This window comes from Apostichopus japonicus, chromosome 13 (genome assembly GCF_037975245.1).
Source record: "Apostichopus japonicus isolate 1M-3 chromosome 13, ASM3797524v1, whole genome shotgun sequence".
NCBI lineage: Eukaryota > Metazoa > Echinodermata > Holothuroidea > Aspidochirotida > Stichopodidae > Apostichopus > Apostichopus japonicus.
This window is the reverse complement of record NC_092573.1, coordinates 10,385,103-10,403,615: the sequence shown is the minus strand read 5'-3', so window position 1 is coordinate 10,403,615 and position 18,513 is coordinate 10,385,103. Positions and strand designations below refer to the sequence as shown.

The following is an 18,513-nucleotide window of genomic DNA, read 5'->3' as shown; positions in this document are numbered from 1 at the left end:
ATTGAAACAACACCAGCATGACGTTTATTTATGATCATATGATATTCTTCTTACATGCTGGGTGCTGCATGTTTTGGTACACAACCGAAAACAAGTTTGTGTCTGCAATACCAGAGTCGAATGGGCCATCCTCCTATACCTATGTTGTATTGTGTACATTCATACACTGGTATGATGGACGTATGGGGCTTATACAACAAGGCATAAATTAAATGCTCAGAGAACCAGTAACTTTACCAAGCAGACTGTCTTAACTCATCATGATAACATTAATTTATAACTTCAAATCAAGAAGAGCTGGTCGTTATGTCAGTGTCATTATTTTAGTATAAGAGGATCAAATGTATAGTTAGTTGGTGGTTTCATAACAGCTTGTTTAATTCCATCAGCTTTTAGACTGACAGTAGGGTAAACCTTCAATACTGTACTACCTCTTTGGCAGATACATACGTTGGCTGCCTATCACCTTTGATACCGGATGTTCTTTTAGTTGCATTTGAGAACTGGGGCTCTGAAATTGTTATGACCAGTGACATGGCTAGATTTATAGCTAGTTTCACTGTAAGGGCTTCTACTGTTACTCAAAACCTAGTTTATAATATAACTTCTAAGGTGAGATATGAAGTCTAGAAGTAGATTTATTATCATGGTTGCTGGTTACTTTCAGGTCCTGTAAGTTGTAACTGTACTGTAACATTTATCAATTTTAAAATGCTAGAATTTTGGGCAGCTTTCTTTTCAGGCGACAGTAAGTAGCTTAAATTTTGTCAAGGTATTTCAATATGCCAGTATTTATTAGCTGTGTTGACTCAGATTACTTCTAGCTGGAGTGATACATATATTGTTAATAGGCCAGGCTTGCAATATTTGTTACCATGGGTTTCTTTGCAACTGACCAATTTAGCTCAATTGCTATGACCAGGGAGTCGTTATGGAACAACTCCCTGGAATTACCAGATAGAGCAAGAGCATGTACTTATTATCCAGGGTACACTGCAAGTTAAATAAAAGGTAATTACTGTTAAAGTAGTTTGTAGCTCTTGGTTAACAATTTCAGACAAGGCTTTCCAAACCTATAGAGGGTTACAATATAAATTTGATTGAAACCTTAAAATTTTTGTATCTTTCAGTTCTAAGAAATCTTGTCATCCAGACACAGCTGCCTGTGGCTTATTGTCTTAATTAATCACATCTAAATATGATAAACCATTAGAATATTCTCCACATTGTTTTCTTATACATTTTCTTCATTGTTTGAAAATAATTTTGAGGCAATGAGTTTCAAGGTTATGTGGATTGTATTGTTAGACCCGTATGTATTTTGAAGTATCCAAATTTAAGACACCTGATGCATTAAGGATCTTTTAAGTTTACCATGCAGTGGTTTGAAGTTGTTGATTTTCGTTTTCGTTGACACTCAGAACAACTCAACTATTAAACTAAATTGTTGTTTACACCGGTCAAGAGGGCCGTTACTCTTATCAGAGATGGTCAATAAAAATCCTTCTGTTGATTGTACACATCTGTTCTGTCTATTTATGGTGGGGCCCATAACTGAGTAAACAACCCCTGAAGGCTTCTTTTTGTGTTGACCTTTGACACCAGTAGTTTTTGCTTATTGTTGAAAAAACTTCTGCAAACTGTTTTAGTTTACTTCAATTGGTTTAGCCTAGATTGGACACCATTGGTGCAGGAGCTACTCACACAGCTTGCAGTAGATTTTTTGCCTATTCTGGAATTGAAAAGATAGCTGTTTTTCCCCAGGGCAAGTCTTTGTTGTATCTGTTCTGGGATGCAGGTACATAACCTTGTTGAGGCCAGAACAGGTTTTGTAAGGAAAAGACAGTCTCTAGGAGGACCCTGGGTGAGACCGAAAACATCAAAATTTTAAAAATCAGCAGGTGTGGACGGGAATAGAATTTGATTATATTTCTCCTTCTCTGCTGATGAGCAGGTTTCCCCTCTTAAGTTTCTGTGGAACAAAAAAGAAGACTCAGGCTTCATTGATTGTAAGCTATGTCTCCTACTTACCGTAGCTGTGACTGTCACACATTTAGCTGCAACTGTCACCATCAGGTTGCAGCCATCTTGCATCGACCTGCAACTGTCACAAATTTAGCAGCAACGGTCACACATCGTGCTGTAACGGTCACAAATTGAGTTGCAGCCGTCTGGCATTGGGCTGCAACTGTCACACATTGAGCAGCAACTGTTAGCTACACAGTAAACTGCAGTAGCAACTGTCAGATAGGCTGTTACTGTCACTCATTCAGTTGCAACTGTCACAATTACAGTCATTTATAAAGAATAAATAATAATTAATAATTCGCTTGTTAGTCTCATTACTTATTGACTAACTATAAGCAGTGGCTGTGAATTGGCTGTTGTAAACTTCTATCAATATATTGTCCCCATTGACAACAGAAGACATACACCCAGGCTGTGTGAATGACAGACATTAATGGACATGTTTCTTGTTTTGTCAGTGAGCCATTGTCTTCTACTGGAGTAACTACCTGTAGCTGCCCCTTATCCCCCCCTTACAAATCTTCATGACTAGGTCAATCTTAATAAAGATGGGTATTAAAGTAGTAGTAATAGTAGTAGCCTTGACCCTTACTTCTGTCATTGACTGACGGTATCCCGCATGCTGCTTGAAGATTGTAAAACTTGGGGAAAATCATTCCGAAACCAACAAGGCCGGTAATTTTGTGTCATTTACAAATGATTTGTCTCATCTGACAGGGGTTGCCGTTTCTGAACTAGAGGCAATCAGTTGATTACACGCTATTTGAGCATGGTGTTGTGGAGGTGCCTGGGGCTATCAAAATTGGTTTGGCTCTGTGCCAAGTTTTTGAATTTGATCCCCCTCTAGTTGCAAGGTACTCACAGGTTGATGATGGATTTCAATAATAGTCAAAGTCAAGGGTTAGGTCACCCTGGTCCCTCTGGAGGTCTTTACCCTCCAAGGTCATTTGTAAACATTGGTGGGGGGGGGGGTTGGGGCTGAGCTACCTGATATAATCAGCAATAGCTCTTGGCTTCTGTTTGCGAAAGGAGTAAAAGAAAAAAGCAGATATTACACTCTGAAAAAGTTAATGATACCGAGAAAGAACAAAATTGGCAGCATGAGGGTAGTGTTTTTTTTTAAGGTTGCTTTCGAACAGACTTTATTTCATTTACCAGGATTTATGTTTTGGTTTACTTTTGGGTTGAAGTTCAACTTATAACTACTTGTCTCTTTGTGGTTAAATAACTTTGAAACCACATTACATTGTTAGATGAATCCATATAAGGTAGGCTACATCTTCTACCAAACCATGAAGGGTGCCATAAAAGGTAGGGTTATGGAGCCAAGAACCATGGGATATGTGACACATGAAATTGTACATAGAGAGGTAATAACTTAGGGGCAGAGGGTAGATGAAAGGGCAAAGATTTTCATGGGAACCTTACAGTGGTACTAACTTCTTTTAAGTCTTTTACGTATTTTGTATTGGGTAATGAGTAACTGTATGTTATAACTTAACCGCTTTTAGCAATGGAAAAGCTAGGCTAAGAACTTAGGCATTTTTGTATCTTTGTACAGTAAGTGTAGAACTGTCTCCCTTAACATTGTTCAAGCTGAATCAAGTACTGTAAGCACTTCACATGATAGTAGATGAAGTGAGCTGATTGTGTGTCATTAATATAAAACTGCTTTACAATGCATTAATTTATTCAGTGCAATCCCTCTTACATACTTTTATTTATCTCAAGGTACAGATATAAAGAACAATAAATGTTAGTATATTATTATGTCAGGTCCCTGCAAATTTTAAGGGTTTAAAGAAATCAATAAGTAACCAATTAGTTGTGATTCTGATTGTTTAGTTTAGCAAGTCATTGCCTGAAAAGTAGGGTTCACATGGAAACAAGGATATATAATTTGAGAACTGAAGCATGACTGATAATAAGCGAAATAAAGACAATAAAAACCATACTACTAGAAGCCAAACCATCTGTTGACTAATGGATTGACACATGAGTTTTGATTTACTTGTAGTGCTCAGGAAGCAGCTGTAGGATGCAGAAATTCTCTTGATTTTTTTTGTTTAGTCACCTTTCTTTTTAAGTCATCTTAAATCATATTATTATGGCCAAGAGGGATGGGTATGGCATGTTGAGAAGAACGTTGATTCTTTGAAGACTGAGGATGTACCATGGACATTGACCCCTTAATTCACTTGTACAACTACAGTGTGATGCAATAGTGTTGTACCATGATCTAGCTTCACAATCACAGCCATGTTAATCAATTTGTTAGAAAGATTCATTTGCACGCTTAACTTGGTGATCAGCCTGTTAGTTTTAATTTCAACTACGGTATAGTGGAACACACTCTGTTGTCAATTAAAAAGAATGATTAATAGCTTTACTATCATGCCCACTCAGAATCGTCAAATTGTTGTTTATATGTTCATCTATGTTACGCAGAGATCGCCTACGTAGAGATCTTAGTCACTCTGTTGTGGTATTCACGACATCCCCAATCAGAGGTCTACTCCCTCTTCGAAGGACAACAATTGTACTTGCCTTTACACTAAATAAGTACCCGGAGTCTGTGGTTTGCATTAATGAATCCATTAACAAGCCGCACCTTCCCGGTCTTCATTGTTAGATAGATTTACCATTGTCCCGTCTTTGTGGGGCACTGAACCATTACCCTACCCAAACACAGTCACTCTCTGTGAGTAAAAAAATATAATTACTTCTTCAATTTGACAAAAAAAGAAGTTTTCCTTACTTAAGTAAGTAAATGGCAACAGTGTCTTTGAATTCAGTTCTTAAAGGCTAGTCTAGGTTAGGCTAGGTTATCTATCACTAGTGCCTTAGAGATTGTTGACAGGAGGTGACACTGTTTGTTTGTCCAACATTTGACTACAGTCATCATGGTTGTAGCATGGAGCTATAGCTCCATGGTTGTAGTAATAGTAGGCCTAGTAGTAGTAATAGTAAACTGCAGGCCCTCCTATCATTATCACTGAAGTTTGCTTTCAAAGAAATCCTAACAGCAGCTGTGAGTTGACCTCTTAAATTAAGTTTCTTGTTATTTTTCTCGCTGTGGACTGCAGCATCACAAGTTCATAGCTCTTTGAAGGGGGGTGGGTGGGGTGTCTGTGGTCGGCTAACTTAGCATCAAGTGAAGCTGTTCATTCATGGCATGGCATGGCATGGCATGGCATATGTTTCATTGAAGATGATGATGAGATTTGTAATGCTATTTGAGATGGTGGTTTGTGTAGTACCATGAGGTCAATTCTCTGTGGTAAGTCATTGGTAGTAATAATGGGCAGCTGAGTTGGTGTTGACATGTCAGAAAGTGTATAGGCTACTCACTCGCTCAGTCATCACTAATCAAGTTCAATGCGAGACTGAGTACAGTAATTGCTTTCAAATGCTCTCCAAATCAACCCACCCCACCACTGCTGGGGTCAATGAAAAAAGGGGTTATATTCACTGAAATCAAAAGTTGTCTAATTATAGATGATGACTGAAAATAGAAGTGAAAGAAGTGACACTGTGAGGTAAAGTATTCATTGCATTGACTCTCTCAGTCACTATAGTGTGCTTTGTAAGCAGTATCTGTAAGCCTTCTGTTTGAGTGAATTCCCCGAACTTTGTGTTAATCAATGTCATCCTATTGACCTAACATCACCTGACATCCCCCCCCCCCCACCCAATTTGCTGCTGGATATTTTTTGTCCCCAAGATTCTTTCTACCTTCTTCTCAATAGTTGGTTGGTATAATGGCAACCTATTACTTGAGAAGAAATAGAGAACTACATTTTAATTTGTAAATTTCAAATTTCCAAATTTTTCCCTGAACAGTCAGATATGTTGGATGGTATTGTCTGTACGTTGATTGATAACCGTCCCCAGATTGTCATGAATCATGTACCTTACATGACATAATGTAAAATTATAGAGAAATCGTTGGACCATTGTTTTTACAGACTGAATATATAACCATCAATGGAATGATAAGGAACAAGATAACATAATCACTGAGATACCACTATGATTACATTTCACTTCAATATCAAAATATCACTCAGTCATACTTCAAATGTTGTAAACAACTCTCAGGGTTTTGCAATAGGTACATAAATGCTGACAGTATCTCCAACAACATATGGAAGAGATAAGGATGTATAGACACTGTGCTGCCTGTATTAACAGAAAGTGCTGTGAAGATGATATTGAAGAATTAATGTTAGGGCCAAGGGGGACTGCCTTCACAAAACCATATGGGGATGTTTGAAAACAAACAACACATGTAGACTGCTTGCATGTGACTGGTTTTCAAAGAACCATGAGTGATGAAATGTGAATGCATATCATGTCTGATTCAGCATTGCAGTCTTTGGTGACATTAGGTCAGATTATATCGATATACATTCAGATTCAGTCTGTTTCCAACTTCAAGGATCAGGGTAATATTGTTACTTTTGATTGGATAAGCCATTAATAAGGGTAGCATGTCTGGCCTTAATGATGTACCCAGTAACCTTGTAGCAGATTAAGGGAGATGTATTAAATGTTTGATTAATTGACAAACAAGACACTCAGTCCATTTTAATATCTTTCATTCACATTAAGTAAACAGTATCCACTGTACATAGCAAAAGTAATTATGACAATATTGATTTCCTTCATTAATACAGAAAAAACAAATGGCAAATATTTAAAATTTTGAAGATATGTATTAAAGTTAAAGCTAGCTAATGTGAGTTAATTGTGGTTAAATTTTCAATCGTTCTTTGTTATTCAATGCTATTAGTTCTTTAGATGGATCCAGTCAAGTTTAGTTTCAAATGATGATAACTCACGTAGGGATAAAAATCATAAAATTGCAGATTCCAACCCTTCAAGTTATCAGTGAATATCACAAGTTTGGTTTGGTCAGATGATTCAGATCTATATTAATTGTGTCTAATGACACAACCTAGCACAAAATACAGCTTTAAAACATTCTTGCAGTTGTCTTGGCCAAAAACCAAAGATTGCAGGGAGGAGAATGTAAATATTAAACAGACTGACTTTACCATCTGGAGAGTAGCACTCCAGAGATCTTGAAATTGGAGTGCTTAATGCAGTCCTTATTTCGGCAAAAGTTGTTTTCCATTTGAAGTTAAAGCTTCATTCCTGAATATACATGCAAATTTGTGGAATCTGTGGTAAGTCATAGATTTGAAGTATTTATACTCTAGCTATGCAACCTAGTAGTCTTGACTTTATCATTCTGTCTGCAAACTTTACATGGATTGTGTGGCATGGTATTTCTTTTTCATTCACTCACTGTACAGTAAGCGCATAAACAAATCCGCTAATCCTCTCTTGACCCCAATTGCAAATTAAATGAAAAGAAAACTGTACCTAAGGGGGGTGTCCTTAAAAAATAAAAAAAACATTAACAATGGTTTCTAATCCTTTTGTTATTGATTAAAGGATTTGTGGTTCCTTGCCTTTTAAAGATAATACCAGCATTATAGAAACCCTCCACATAGAGATAAATATAATGGCATACTGAAACCATGGCGATGAGTTATACTATAAGGGATGAACTGTGCAGCAAGGGCAAGAGTGAAACTTGCTAACGATATACTTGATTTGATCGGTAAATATAAAGCCTGCCATGTTATCATCAGATTTTATGGTCGAGACTGTGCAAGACATCAATATAGTGACAAAATATTTGATTACATTTGATTAGTTTGCCAAGACTGGCGGAAATTTGTTGCGCAAATACCAATTTCCTGTGGAACGTAGGCTGTTTGCATTTTCTAAGTATTAAGCAACCTTAGAGGTTTTTCATAGAGATCACTTTACAACCATTTTGACAAACAAATTCTCCCACATAATATGACTCATAGATAATTAATGTGCTGTTGTTCTTTTATTGCAAAAGTAATGTGATTATGCAGGTCGGCCATGTGGCACAAAAACACATTTTCTCTTTTAGTTAATAACTTTTTGAACTTGAGAATTAGGGTCACATACATGTAGAAAAGTGAAACCCTTATGTGTTAGATTGATTAGTTCTTCCAGACTATTCACAATCTAAGTTGGGGAGGGGGAGGGGGGCATTAGATTGATTTGTCTGACCGCATTGACATTTGTTTACCCTATTCACATGCCACAGCAATGAATGTGTTTACATCCTGTGATTGGAATGCACACATGATATTCAATAGGAAATGGGCCACATTATTAACTAGGCTTCTCAAACACTTTCTCGAGGGCCACATTCTGGACAACTGTGATTTAAGTGAACCAAGTTTTTAAGGCAATTAGTCATTGGACCTCACTGTCATTTCAGGGAGGGGGAGGTTGGAAGGGAAGGGGGAGGTTGGGAGGGAGGAATGGCAGATTCTTTGAAACAAATGAAACCTCTTAAATCTTTCAAATACTGTAAGTACTGGATGTGCTAGCTCAGATGGAATTCAGTGCAGCACTGTGTGGGCATTCGTAACTGTATTAGTAATGTCATGAGTCAGCTGTTTGTTATTAAGTCTGCTTATCTTTAAAGTACACGCAACCATACTCGGTTTGTCAGTCATATTACTACAGAAATGCTATATATATATATATATATGAAGCTTTTTTATCTGATCATACATAGAACTCTGTACTAGTATATTCTTTCCTTGGTATCTCAGCACACCAACCACTGGCCGGTATAATGCTGGTTGTATGTATTCTACAGAGTATTGTGTAATGAAGCAGCCTATACTTGAATCCTAATACTGTACAGTGTCATGCATGCTGATATAGTGTGTATGCTTGTTGCATGGTCGGCCTTTCTCATCGACATTTCTTCACAGGATCAAGCTACACTGCTAGAGGCATGAACAAGGCTTCATAGATGACAAATGGGATGAATTGTATATGAAATATGTAATCTAATATTTTCGCTGATGTTTTTCTTGTTAGGGGGGAAAAATCCTTAGGTAAAAAGTAAAACATTTGCAAGCTGTGGTAGTAGTGACTGTAGCTATCTGAGATGTTTGTTAGTTTATTAAAGCTATCAATATTAATTGAGTAGTAGTCATTATTGTGTATGTTAATGTTATCTTTTTATCTTAGATATGTTTTCATTATTGAAAAACAGATATGAGTCCAAACAATAGGGGAGAATATCAAAAGCTTCAAAGTTTAGTCAAAATAACAACATGTATGACATCAATAAAAAAAAAATGGAAATATCAAAATTTGTAAGGGATGCTTCCTCTGTGAACAAGAAATTGAGAAATATTGATAATTTATGAATTGATTATATAGCATTACTCCCACAATCCTTTGATGTTCTATCTATATTTTATGTGCGACACACACTGACCGCAGATTTATTTCCAGCTGTCTCCCCATCTAAACAAGATGACTCACATCATCCCCAGTGCAGTCAATCAGTTCACATACTGTACCAACAGCACTGTGTTATTTCATACAGGCTCTTTCTTTATAGAGTTTCTCCTAACCTGATCTCAGCATATCAATGTACAATTGCTTACCTGGGGCATCAAGTCTCTCTGACTCTTTCTGCTCTCTCTTCCGTTGGCACGCCTCGTTAACTTAATTAAGGCCACGTTTTGGGGTAATTTTGTAATACTGATATGTTCAGTATTATTGTGGTTTATATTCCTTTTAAATGCAACAGTAAAGGATGTATCTAGAAGTTTCCCCCCCCCAAAAAAAATATATATATATATTTGCTGTGGTGTAATAAAAGGTCTACAGACTTATGATCCCTATTATTAAAACTAATCGCAGTACAATTAAGTTACTGACATAGCAGTGCTGTTAATTCAGTACGTAAATAATATAATTGTGTTGTCAGGAGTTGTGCAGTTTGTTTGGTGTTTTTTTATTCAGGAAATTTGCTGATAAATATATCTAACTCTTTTTAGCGTATTAAATAAATTGGCTTCTCACTGGAAATTATTCATGAAAGTTATCGTCCTTGACTATTTTATCATTGTCATGTTCTTTTTTGGTTTTGTTAATTTCACAGACTAATTTTACCTCAACCAAGGACCAATCGAAGGTTATTCATTTGTTAGCATCATGGAGCTTCTTCTTCTGCGGAGTGTTCGGTTGCTGCTAAGTCGAGCTTGCAGATCAGTCCTCCTAATATTTATCACACATTACATAATAACAGATGCCTTCAATACTTTCGAAATGCGGTTCCGCGACCAAGTAGAGAAACTGAGATCAGACGAATACTATCACTTTGGTGAGTGCCTTTTGCAGTTTTTGACTTTGTAAGTCTGTCCGTAAGTACGTAGGGTAACGTGCGTACGTGTCGAGGGAAAGATGGTGAGACGAGAGACAGGAGAGAGTTTGATTGATCGTCTGGGAGGCGGATAGCAGTGGATGATGTATCACTCCACGCGGGTTCCGGACGTCTTTCCAGGGAAGAGAAAATAAATTTTAATTTTGTTTACGCTGTTATTTCTCTTTGTGGTCTTATATTATTGATAAAAATGCGGGGTATTTCTTTAATAGATTGCAGGACCGTAGCTCAATTCAATTTGTCGGGCGTTTCTTCATTTTTTTGGGAATAGTAATATTCTTTGACAAGATAAAGAGGAAACTAAAATAAGAAACAACGTCCTGTTGATGTTCCTAGTACTGTAGCTGGATGGATATTACGTGCCAATATGTGAAGTTGGTTGGCTGAATTAGAAAATTGAAACAATTCTAAATCATAGGAAACAATAAGATTAGCATAATTTAAATACTGTCAATGATTCCTGCTTAATCGTGAAGGTGAAATGGAATTATTGAAGTAAAAGAATTTCTTTTCAATTGTCGGAAGTATAACCCAGGTGAATTAGCTTTAAGTGATTAGAAAGCTGTTCTACAACGGAAGTAGAAACACAAAATCATGTATCCACTATCCTGTATTGGATTTTTGTTGTTACGTTGGAGGTTGAATCCATTATTTGTCACCATGACACTGATGATTTATGGTCCACCAGCTTTATGTAAAACTTCCAAAACAAACCTACAAGTTTTATTTTTGGTTCCTTGCTTTAGCAAAAGGAACCTATGCAGTCAGGTTGGCGTGTGTGTGTGTGTATGTATGTATGTATGTATGTATGTATGTGTGTGTGTGTGTGTGTGTGTGTGTCTGTGACACTTGCTTGGGTACGCTCTATCTCAATAAGGGAATGTTGGATTGAGGCCAAACTTGGACTATAGATCCGCCATATGGAGAAGGTGTGCCCTATTGTTTTTGGTGCCCACAAAGGTCACCAAAGGTCAGTTATGGTCCAAAAACCGAAAATATTAAAACTGCAATAACTCCCAGTGCCAATGTGCGACAAGATTGATATTTTGGGACAAGTTGTGAACTGGTTAGGGGAGCATTTCCAAACATAACGGTCATGTGATCCGAGGTCACCAAAGGTCAATTAATGATAAAAAACTAGTATTTTTGCGATAACTTGAGAACGAAATGTCTGTTAGGGTTGGGAGTTGCCTCAATGTGATCCAATTGTCGACCCGCATCTGGGTGACCCTTGACCTCAATTTGACCTCTGGTGACCTTTTCGTGTTTTTAGGATTTTTACAGTTTCGATGCTATTTTCAGATGTCAAAGGTACCTTCTGATCATAAATGTCAATAGGTTGACCCCGTGTGACCTTTATGTGCGAAGTTATATGGGGTCAAAGTTTTTCGGTCGGAGTTAGGATGGTTGTACAGACTTTTCGTTTTGTTTTTTGGAATCAGGAGATTAAACTACATCTGAAACCAAGGTCAAAAGGTCAAAGGTCACATTAGAAAAAATGTGCTTATTTTGGGAGGAAATGATCAAAAAAGAAAATGTTTGGTTTTGATGCTAGATTTGGATATCAAAGGTACCTTCCGATCAAAAATATCAATTGGTTGACACCCGTGTGACCTTCGTGTGCGAAGTTATACGAGGTCAAAGTTAATTTTCACACATTTAATGCAACAACTCCCAGTTCCAAGGTGTGACATGGTTGATATTTTTGGACAAGTTGCAAATGGTATAGGGGAATATTTTCAAACTTACCGGTCATGTGATCCGAGGTCACCAAAGGTCAATTAATGTCAAAAAACTAGTATTTTGGGGGTAGAAAATGGGCAAAGAAAAAATGTTTGAATTTTTATAGTTTGATGCTCTAATTTAGGTCTCATCAATCAAAAATGTCAATAAGTTGACCCAAGGTGACCTTTGTATGTTAAGTTATATGAGGTCAAAGTTAATTTTCAGACATTTAGTGTAGTAACTCCCAGTGCCAAGGTGTTACACAGTTGATATTTTGAGACAAGTTGCAAATGGTATAGGGGAATATTTTCAAACTTAACGGTCATGTGATCCGAGGTCACCAAAGGTCAATTAATGATAAAAAAACTAGTATTTTTTGCGATAACTTGAGAACAAATTGTCCGTTAGGGTTGGGAGTTGCTTCAATGTAATCCAATTGTCGACCCGCATCTGGGTGACCCTTGACCTCAATTTGACCTCTGGTGACCTTTTCGTGTTTTGTGGATTTTTTACAGTTTCGATGCTATTTTCAGATGTTAAAGGTAACTTCTGATCATAAATGTCAATGGGTTGACCCCTGTGTGACCTTGGTGTGGGAAGTTATAGGAGATCAAAGTTAATTTTCAGACATTTAATGCAATAACTCCCAGTTCCAAGGTGTGACAAGGTTGATATTTTTGGAGTAGTTGCAAATGGTATAGAGGGATATTTTCAAACTTAACGGTCATGTGATACAAGGTCACCAAAGGTCAATTAATGATAAAAAACTAGTATTTTTGCGATAACTTGAGAACAAATTGTCCGTTAGAGTTGGGAGTTGCTTCAATGAAGTCCAATTGTCGACCCGCATCTGGGTGACCCTTGACCTCAATTTGACCTCTGGTGACCTTTTCGTGTTTTGTGGATTTTTACAGTTTCGATGCTATTTTCAGATGTTAAAGGTACTTCTGATCATAAATGTCAATGGGTTGACCCCCATTTGACCTTCGTGTGCGAAGTTATTTGAGGTCAAAGTTAATTTTCACACATTTAATGCAATAACTCCCAGTGCCAAGGTGTGACAAGGTTGATTTTTTTGGACAAGTTGCAAATGGTATAGGGGAATATTTTCAAACTTAACGGTCATGTGATCCAAGGTCACCAAAGGTCAGCTAATGTTAAAAAAGTAGTATTATGGGGGGAGAAAATGGGCAAAGAAAAAATGTTTGAATTTTTACAGTCATGCTCTATTTAGGTCTCACCGATCAAAAATGTCAATTGGTTGACCTCCGGGTGACCTTTGTGTGTAAAGTTACATACAAGTTCAAAAGTTAATTTTTTGACATTTAATGCAATTAAATCTCAATGCCAAGGTGTGACATGGTTGATATTTTGGGACAAGTTGTGAATGGGGTGGTGGAACATTTTGAAACTTCAAGGTCATGTCATCTGAGGTCACTATTGTTATCATATCTGTTGACACGCTTGTAGGTCTCTTATATTTCTTACATTTTCGACGCCATATTTAGATCTCAAAAGTGCCTTTTGATATAAAATCTGATCACATTTACGGTGATCACAAAAGTGTTGGCTATAGTGTTGGTTACTTTATGGGAACATGTAGGACAATTACTTGGACTATTTCAGCCCAATCTTGCTTGATAATATGATGTGTATTGTCATATACCCCAAGCAAGGAACCACAGTGCCCTTGGGCTCTTGTTACTTATCCAAACCAACAAGTATTATTCTGTTTGCGCGGCAGTTATTTTATTTCTATTGCAGACAAAAGATGAATAAAGAATTAAATTCTTGCAAAAAGGAAAAAAAAGATATATAAAGCCAAGCAAAACCTTTAAAAGCTTTTTGAAAGGGTTTGTTGTCCTGATTTTGCAGAAAACATGCCCCAAAGAAGGAATGGGAGGCCCTCTTTTCTTTCTCATTTCAGTTGTGAGTTATTGAACCTTGAAAATCTTTATGTGGACCGTGTATACTGTATAGAATATGGAGGACGTAAAACCTTATTCATAGTATGCCTAAGGGTTGTAGGCATTGTCAAAGAAAATATAACTACCCAGTTTACCAAATAATTAAATCAAAGAAAACCATTTGTTAACAAAACTAGTGACGTCTGCACGGGACTGTTGGTAATTGCAGTGTGGTTTGTCCATTAGAAAATAGGGGATGGTAGATAAACAAATAAAATTCAGGAATAATACTCTTAATACTATCAGGTCATATCTTTTGAATGACTAATAATTAATTTTGTAAGAGGGAAGAAAATATATATATTTTGCTCACTCCTGAATTTGTTTACCATATATGCTAGTCAGGTTTACTTACGGTAAAGGTCAAGCTAACTTTGGACCCAGACTTTGACCATTCTAGAAATTGCCAATATTTTCATAGTGGTCCAGACCATGGATGTCTCCATGTACTCTCCCCCTCCCCTTCAAAGTATTGACCAACTAAATTATGCCTTGAAATTAAGGTTGGTGGTGATTATTACAGTACATGACAAGAAGCCCCCAGAAGAGTACAATGATATGAGGGTGGCAGTACCTGTCTTTTGGCACTCTGCCAATTTCAGTATCAGTCTGTTGCTAAGGTGGCCTTACGTAATCAAGGCCGAGGCATTCATTGTGTATTCTTGACTGGTTGTTTTCCATATATTCCAAAAGAGCGGGAAACCCTGATAAATAGACCTAGGCTAATCTGTAGATCCAGATTTGCCTTAGTCCAGTCAATCACATCTTTTCAGAACCAAGCAAGTGGAAAACAGGACTTGAGGATTTTCTTCTTCTTTTTCTTCTTCCTCTTCTCCATCTTTGAATCCTTGCCGAAGGGAGAAGGAATCCATGCGATGGTGATGGTATATGCGTGTGTGTATGTGACACTAGCTTGTACACGTTCTAACTTCAGAAGGATAACTTGGGTGCGCCTTATATTTGGTATCTAGGTTCCCTCAAGGTAGAACTGGTTTATGATTGTTGTTGGTATTGGTCAAAGGTCATTTGAGGTCAGCACAGGTCAAAGTCTGAAAACATTGTTCACACAATACCTCAAAAGTGGAAATCGCAGGAACTTTGTGTGTAGCTTGCCGTTGGTAAGTTAGTAAGTAGCAGATCTGTAGTGTTTTTCCAAGAATGTCAGAGGTCATTTGCAGTCAGTAGAGGTCAAAGTCTGGAAACCTTGTGATCTTTCAACTCAACCATATCTTAGATGAATGGCTTTTCTGTGTTATGATTGGACCTTTCCTATTTTAAGTGGCTAAAAGGTTTTCCCACTTCCATTAATGACTGTTATCAACTTTTAGAAGGGTCATACCTTTGCAATGGTGAAGTTACCTTGGAACCCTTTTTCTGGTGTTCTGGTACTTGACTTCAGGCCACATTTTCCTCAGTTGCTCTATCAATCCGGTGATTCCATATACAGTATTAACTTACAGCTCATTGGCAAGGAATCAACTATTAAAGTCTGCTGGATTTCTGGTTTTACTTTCCTGTTTAGTGTCTGTTACTCCTGTTTCTTGAAGTAAAATATTACTGCAGTAGCCTGGCCTATAAACTTCTTTGATATTGTACACCAGATATGATCCACACAGGATTATCTTTCAGAAATCGTGTAGTGACTTCCTGGTAGATTTTCCTCAAACTGATATATCAACTGATCAAATGCCCTGGTTCACTTGAAGAAAATCCTCTTTTAATACTCTTTAACATGGCAGTAGCGTTTTGTGTACACATGAGCACTGACTGTATTTAGTAAATGGTTTGCTTCTGCTTGGTGTCTTAAAGACCCCAGAGCTTTAGTATTTCCTGTTCTTTGTAGAGCTATTTTGGTCATCCAGACCTTTTCTCACAAGAACAGTAAATATTTCACCACATGTGAGAAACAAACAAGAAAATTCAATCTTTATTACAGCACATAATTTATGTGATTTGAACTAGAATGCATCATGGCAATTAACTATCAATTATTAACTGTATTAAATGATAGGATTTTATTATTGTATCAAATAACATTAAAGAATAACAAAATTGTCAAACTAATCATTGCATATAAACAAGTTCTATAAGTCCATTGGCTACAGGCCCACAATGAAAGAATAGCTGTACCTGACACAATGCAGATTTCTTCATTAAACACAAGACAGCATCTTTTTGGGAGTACTTAGTATTTACATCACATCCCCACAAACGTCTGTAAATAAATTTACATCCACTCTCAAATTGCAGCTATTAAACTATACATTTGTGTACAACTTGAGGACAAAAATAAAAGGCATACAGGCTGATACAGCAGACATTAGGTAATCCAAGCAGCAGACGACGTACGTTCATCTGATCATCTCCCGGCTCTATACATATTTCCATTGTATGCTACAGTCCTTTTGTTGTTTCACTATAACCTACACGTCTATGAGAAGAGCTTTTATCCTGCCTCAATACACTGTATCGACTCAATACCTAATGATGTGGAAGATTGTCGATACACTATGCTGCGACCTTCGGCTCTACAAAAAAAGAAAAGAGAAAAAAAACCCAACTAGCAGGACGGATAAGTAGCGTGTCGGAAGAATTGATTTTGCTTGCCGATGGCGATGTACAACTACACCTGCTTTGAAACGTTTCCGAGCAGGAGTCTGTACTCGTCAATTTTGGTGGGATGTTAGATAATTATCATCCGCGTATTCTGACCCGACATATGTGTCCAAGGCCTACAAATTAGTGCATGAACCGATGACGGTTAATGAGTTTTAGGACACTGATTAATATTTTTTAATTGCATAAAATCTGAATATTGAGCCGGCTGAAAGTAGCTTGTAGACCTACCCATCAGTTTGTGCTGATTTGAAAGTTAAAAACAAAACTAAATAAACTACATTAGATGGACACTCACAACATTGAGGTAACAGCTGGACTTAAAAAAAAAATTATTTGGTTCTTCCTCGTTGGCAGCAATAAAATCCAGGATAATGTCGATCTTACAAATATATCCCCAGTACTGTGCCTCTTTTATTTTAAGGAGTGTGTCTCTTTCTGTAATTTTCTGTGTTTTTCATCGATCTAAACGTGAACACGGTATTAAAGGTTTTAATCAATAAAATGGTAGACATGTGTCTAGATTCTTATCGTCAAACGATCAGTGATAATCAAAAATAAGCCAGTCAACTTGAAGATACAGGATTTAGCAATCTACAGCATTGTTCAGGGTCTCTTTTAGTTAAAACACATAATTAAACAATCCCCAGTATGGACTCATAGAGATCGTACTTCTTGATAGAAAATTGAAGAACAGTTTCCAGAAGCAGCCAGGTGAGGGATAATGTAATCTCTGAGTAGTTATCTGACAAACTGTTGTAAACACTGCCAATATTAGATGTGTGCACGGTGATTTGTTTAACTGATGTAGGTGAGATGGAGACACATTGGCTAGGTTAGAACAGAGTTGCCTGGTGTTAGGTGACATCCATGGGTTGGATTTCCTCCAGTTTCTTACTAACTATCTCAATCTTTACTGAGAAGCACCTCCCATTTTTTGTCTCCTTTGCATTCTTTTCTTACTCTCCTCCTCGTTTTTCGCTTTTCTTTACTCTCCTAAGCAGCAGCGATATGTTTGTGAGAATGGTGTCAAATCACACTATATCCACAGAGCCTGAAAAAACAAAATTATACATCTTTACATAAAGAACTGTTTAGCTTGACCTTTGAGTTCCAGATGGTATTTCTGAATGTGATGAGATATGATCTAGTGGTATACCTTCTAGGTGAGATGTAGCGCTCTTTAAAGGAACATGATTTAACGAGCTGTCACTGAAATAATGCTCTCTGAAACCTCTCTGTCTTGCATGTACAGTAATTCAGTCCACATAATTGTGGAAGCATGTAATTAATACGCCTAATGCCATTCTCTTAACGAAGGGTCTGATTTTTATGCAATCAGTGATTAAGGCATCTGGTTTTAAATTAAAGTTTTAAAGTTATATAAACTCAAAAAACAAAAACACAATTATATACTTTTGGATCCTATATATATTTACTAATATTTACTCAATTTGTGTTTTATAATTTATGCTAGTACAGTTTTACTTTTTAGTAATCGTCAATTACGTGTACTTAGTATTTGATTGACACCCAAATGATAAACCTGGCTTACCAGTAAATATACAGCTGTTTTGATAAGAAGGGGAAAAAAACATACAGATACTGTAAAATTTACATTCCTGAAAGCAATAGACAACATTGTAGAGGCTTTCAGAAGTCTGGAAAAGTCATGGTAAATATTTTCATTCAAAATATTTTCTGCTTTTAACCTCCAAAGGCAGTCAGTGAGTCTGTATGATTGTTGATGTTTTGACCCTATCATCCACAGGATGTATACCTTGTTATATCAATCATGACTTAACCAGTTTATGTTTTGAACTCAACAGGAGTCACTCGTCTACACACTGATGAACCCAATATACTTTC

General features: G+C 37.0%; 1 protein-coding gene across 2 annotated transcripts in view; it reads left to right on the top strand.

The window, feature by feature from the left end:
- Positions 1-18,513, top strand: part of LOC139978160 (semaphorin-1A-like) — an 81,201-nt gene that overhangs the window by 41,785 nt on the left and 20,903 nt on the right. For both annotated transcript variants that reach the window (XM_071988067.1, XM_071988066.1), the window contains one exon: positions 10,055-10,276. In XM_071988067.1, the coding sequence (XP_071844168.1) occupies positions 10,108-10,276 (169 nt within the window). In that variant the 5' untranslated portion in view covers positions 10,055-10,107. The remainder of the gene's footprint in view (positions 1-10,054; positions 10,277-18,513) is intronic.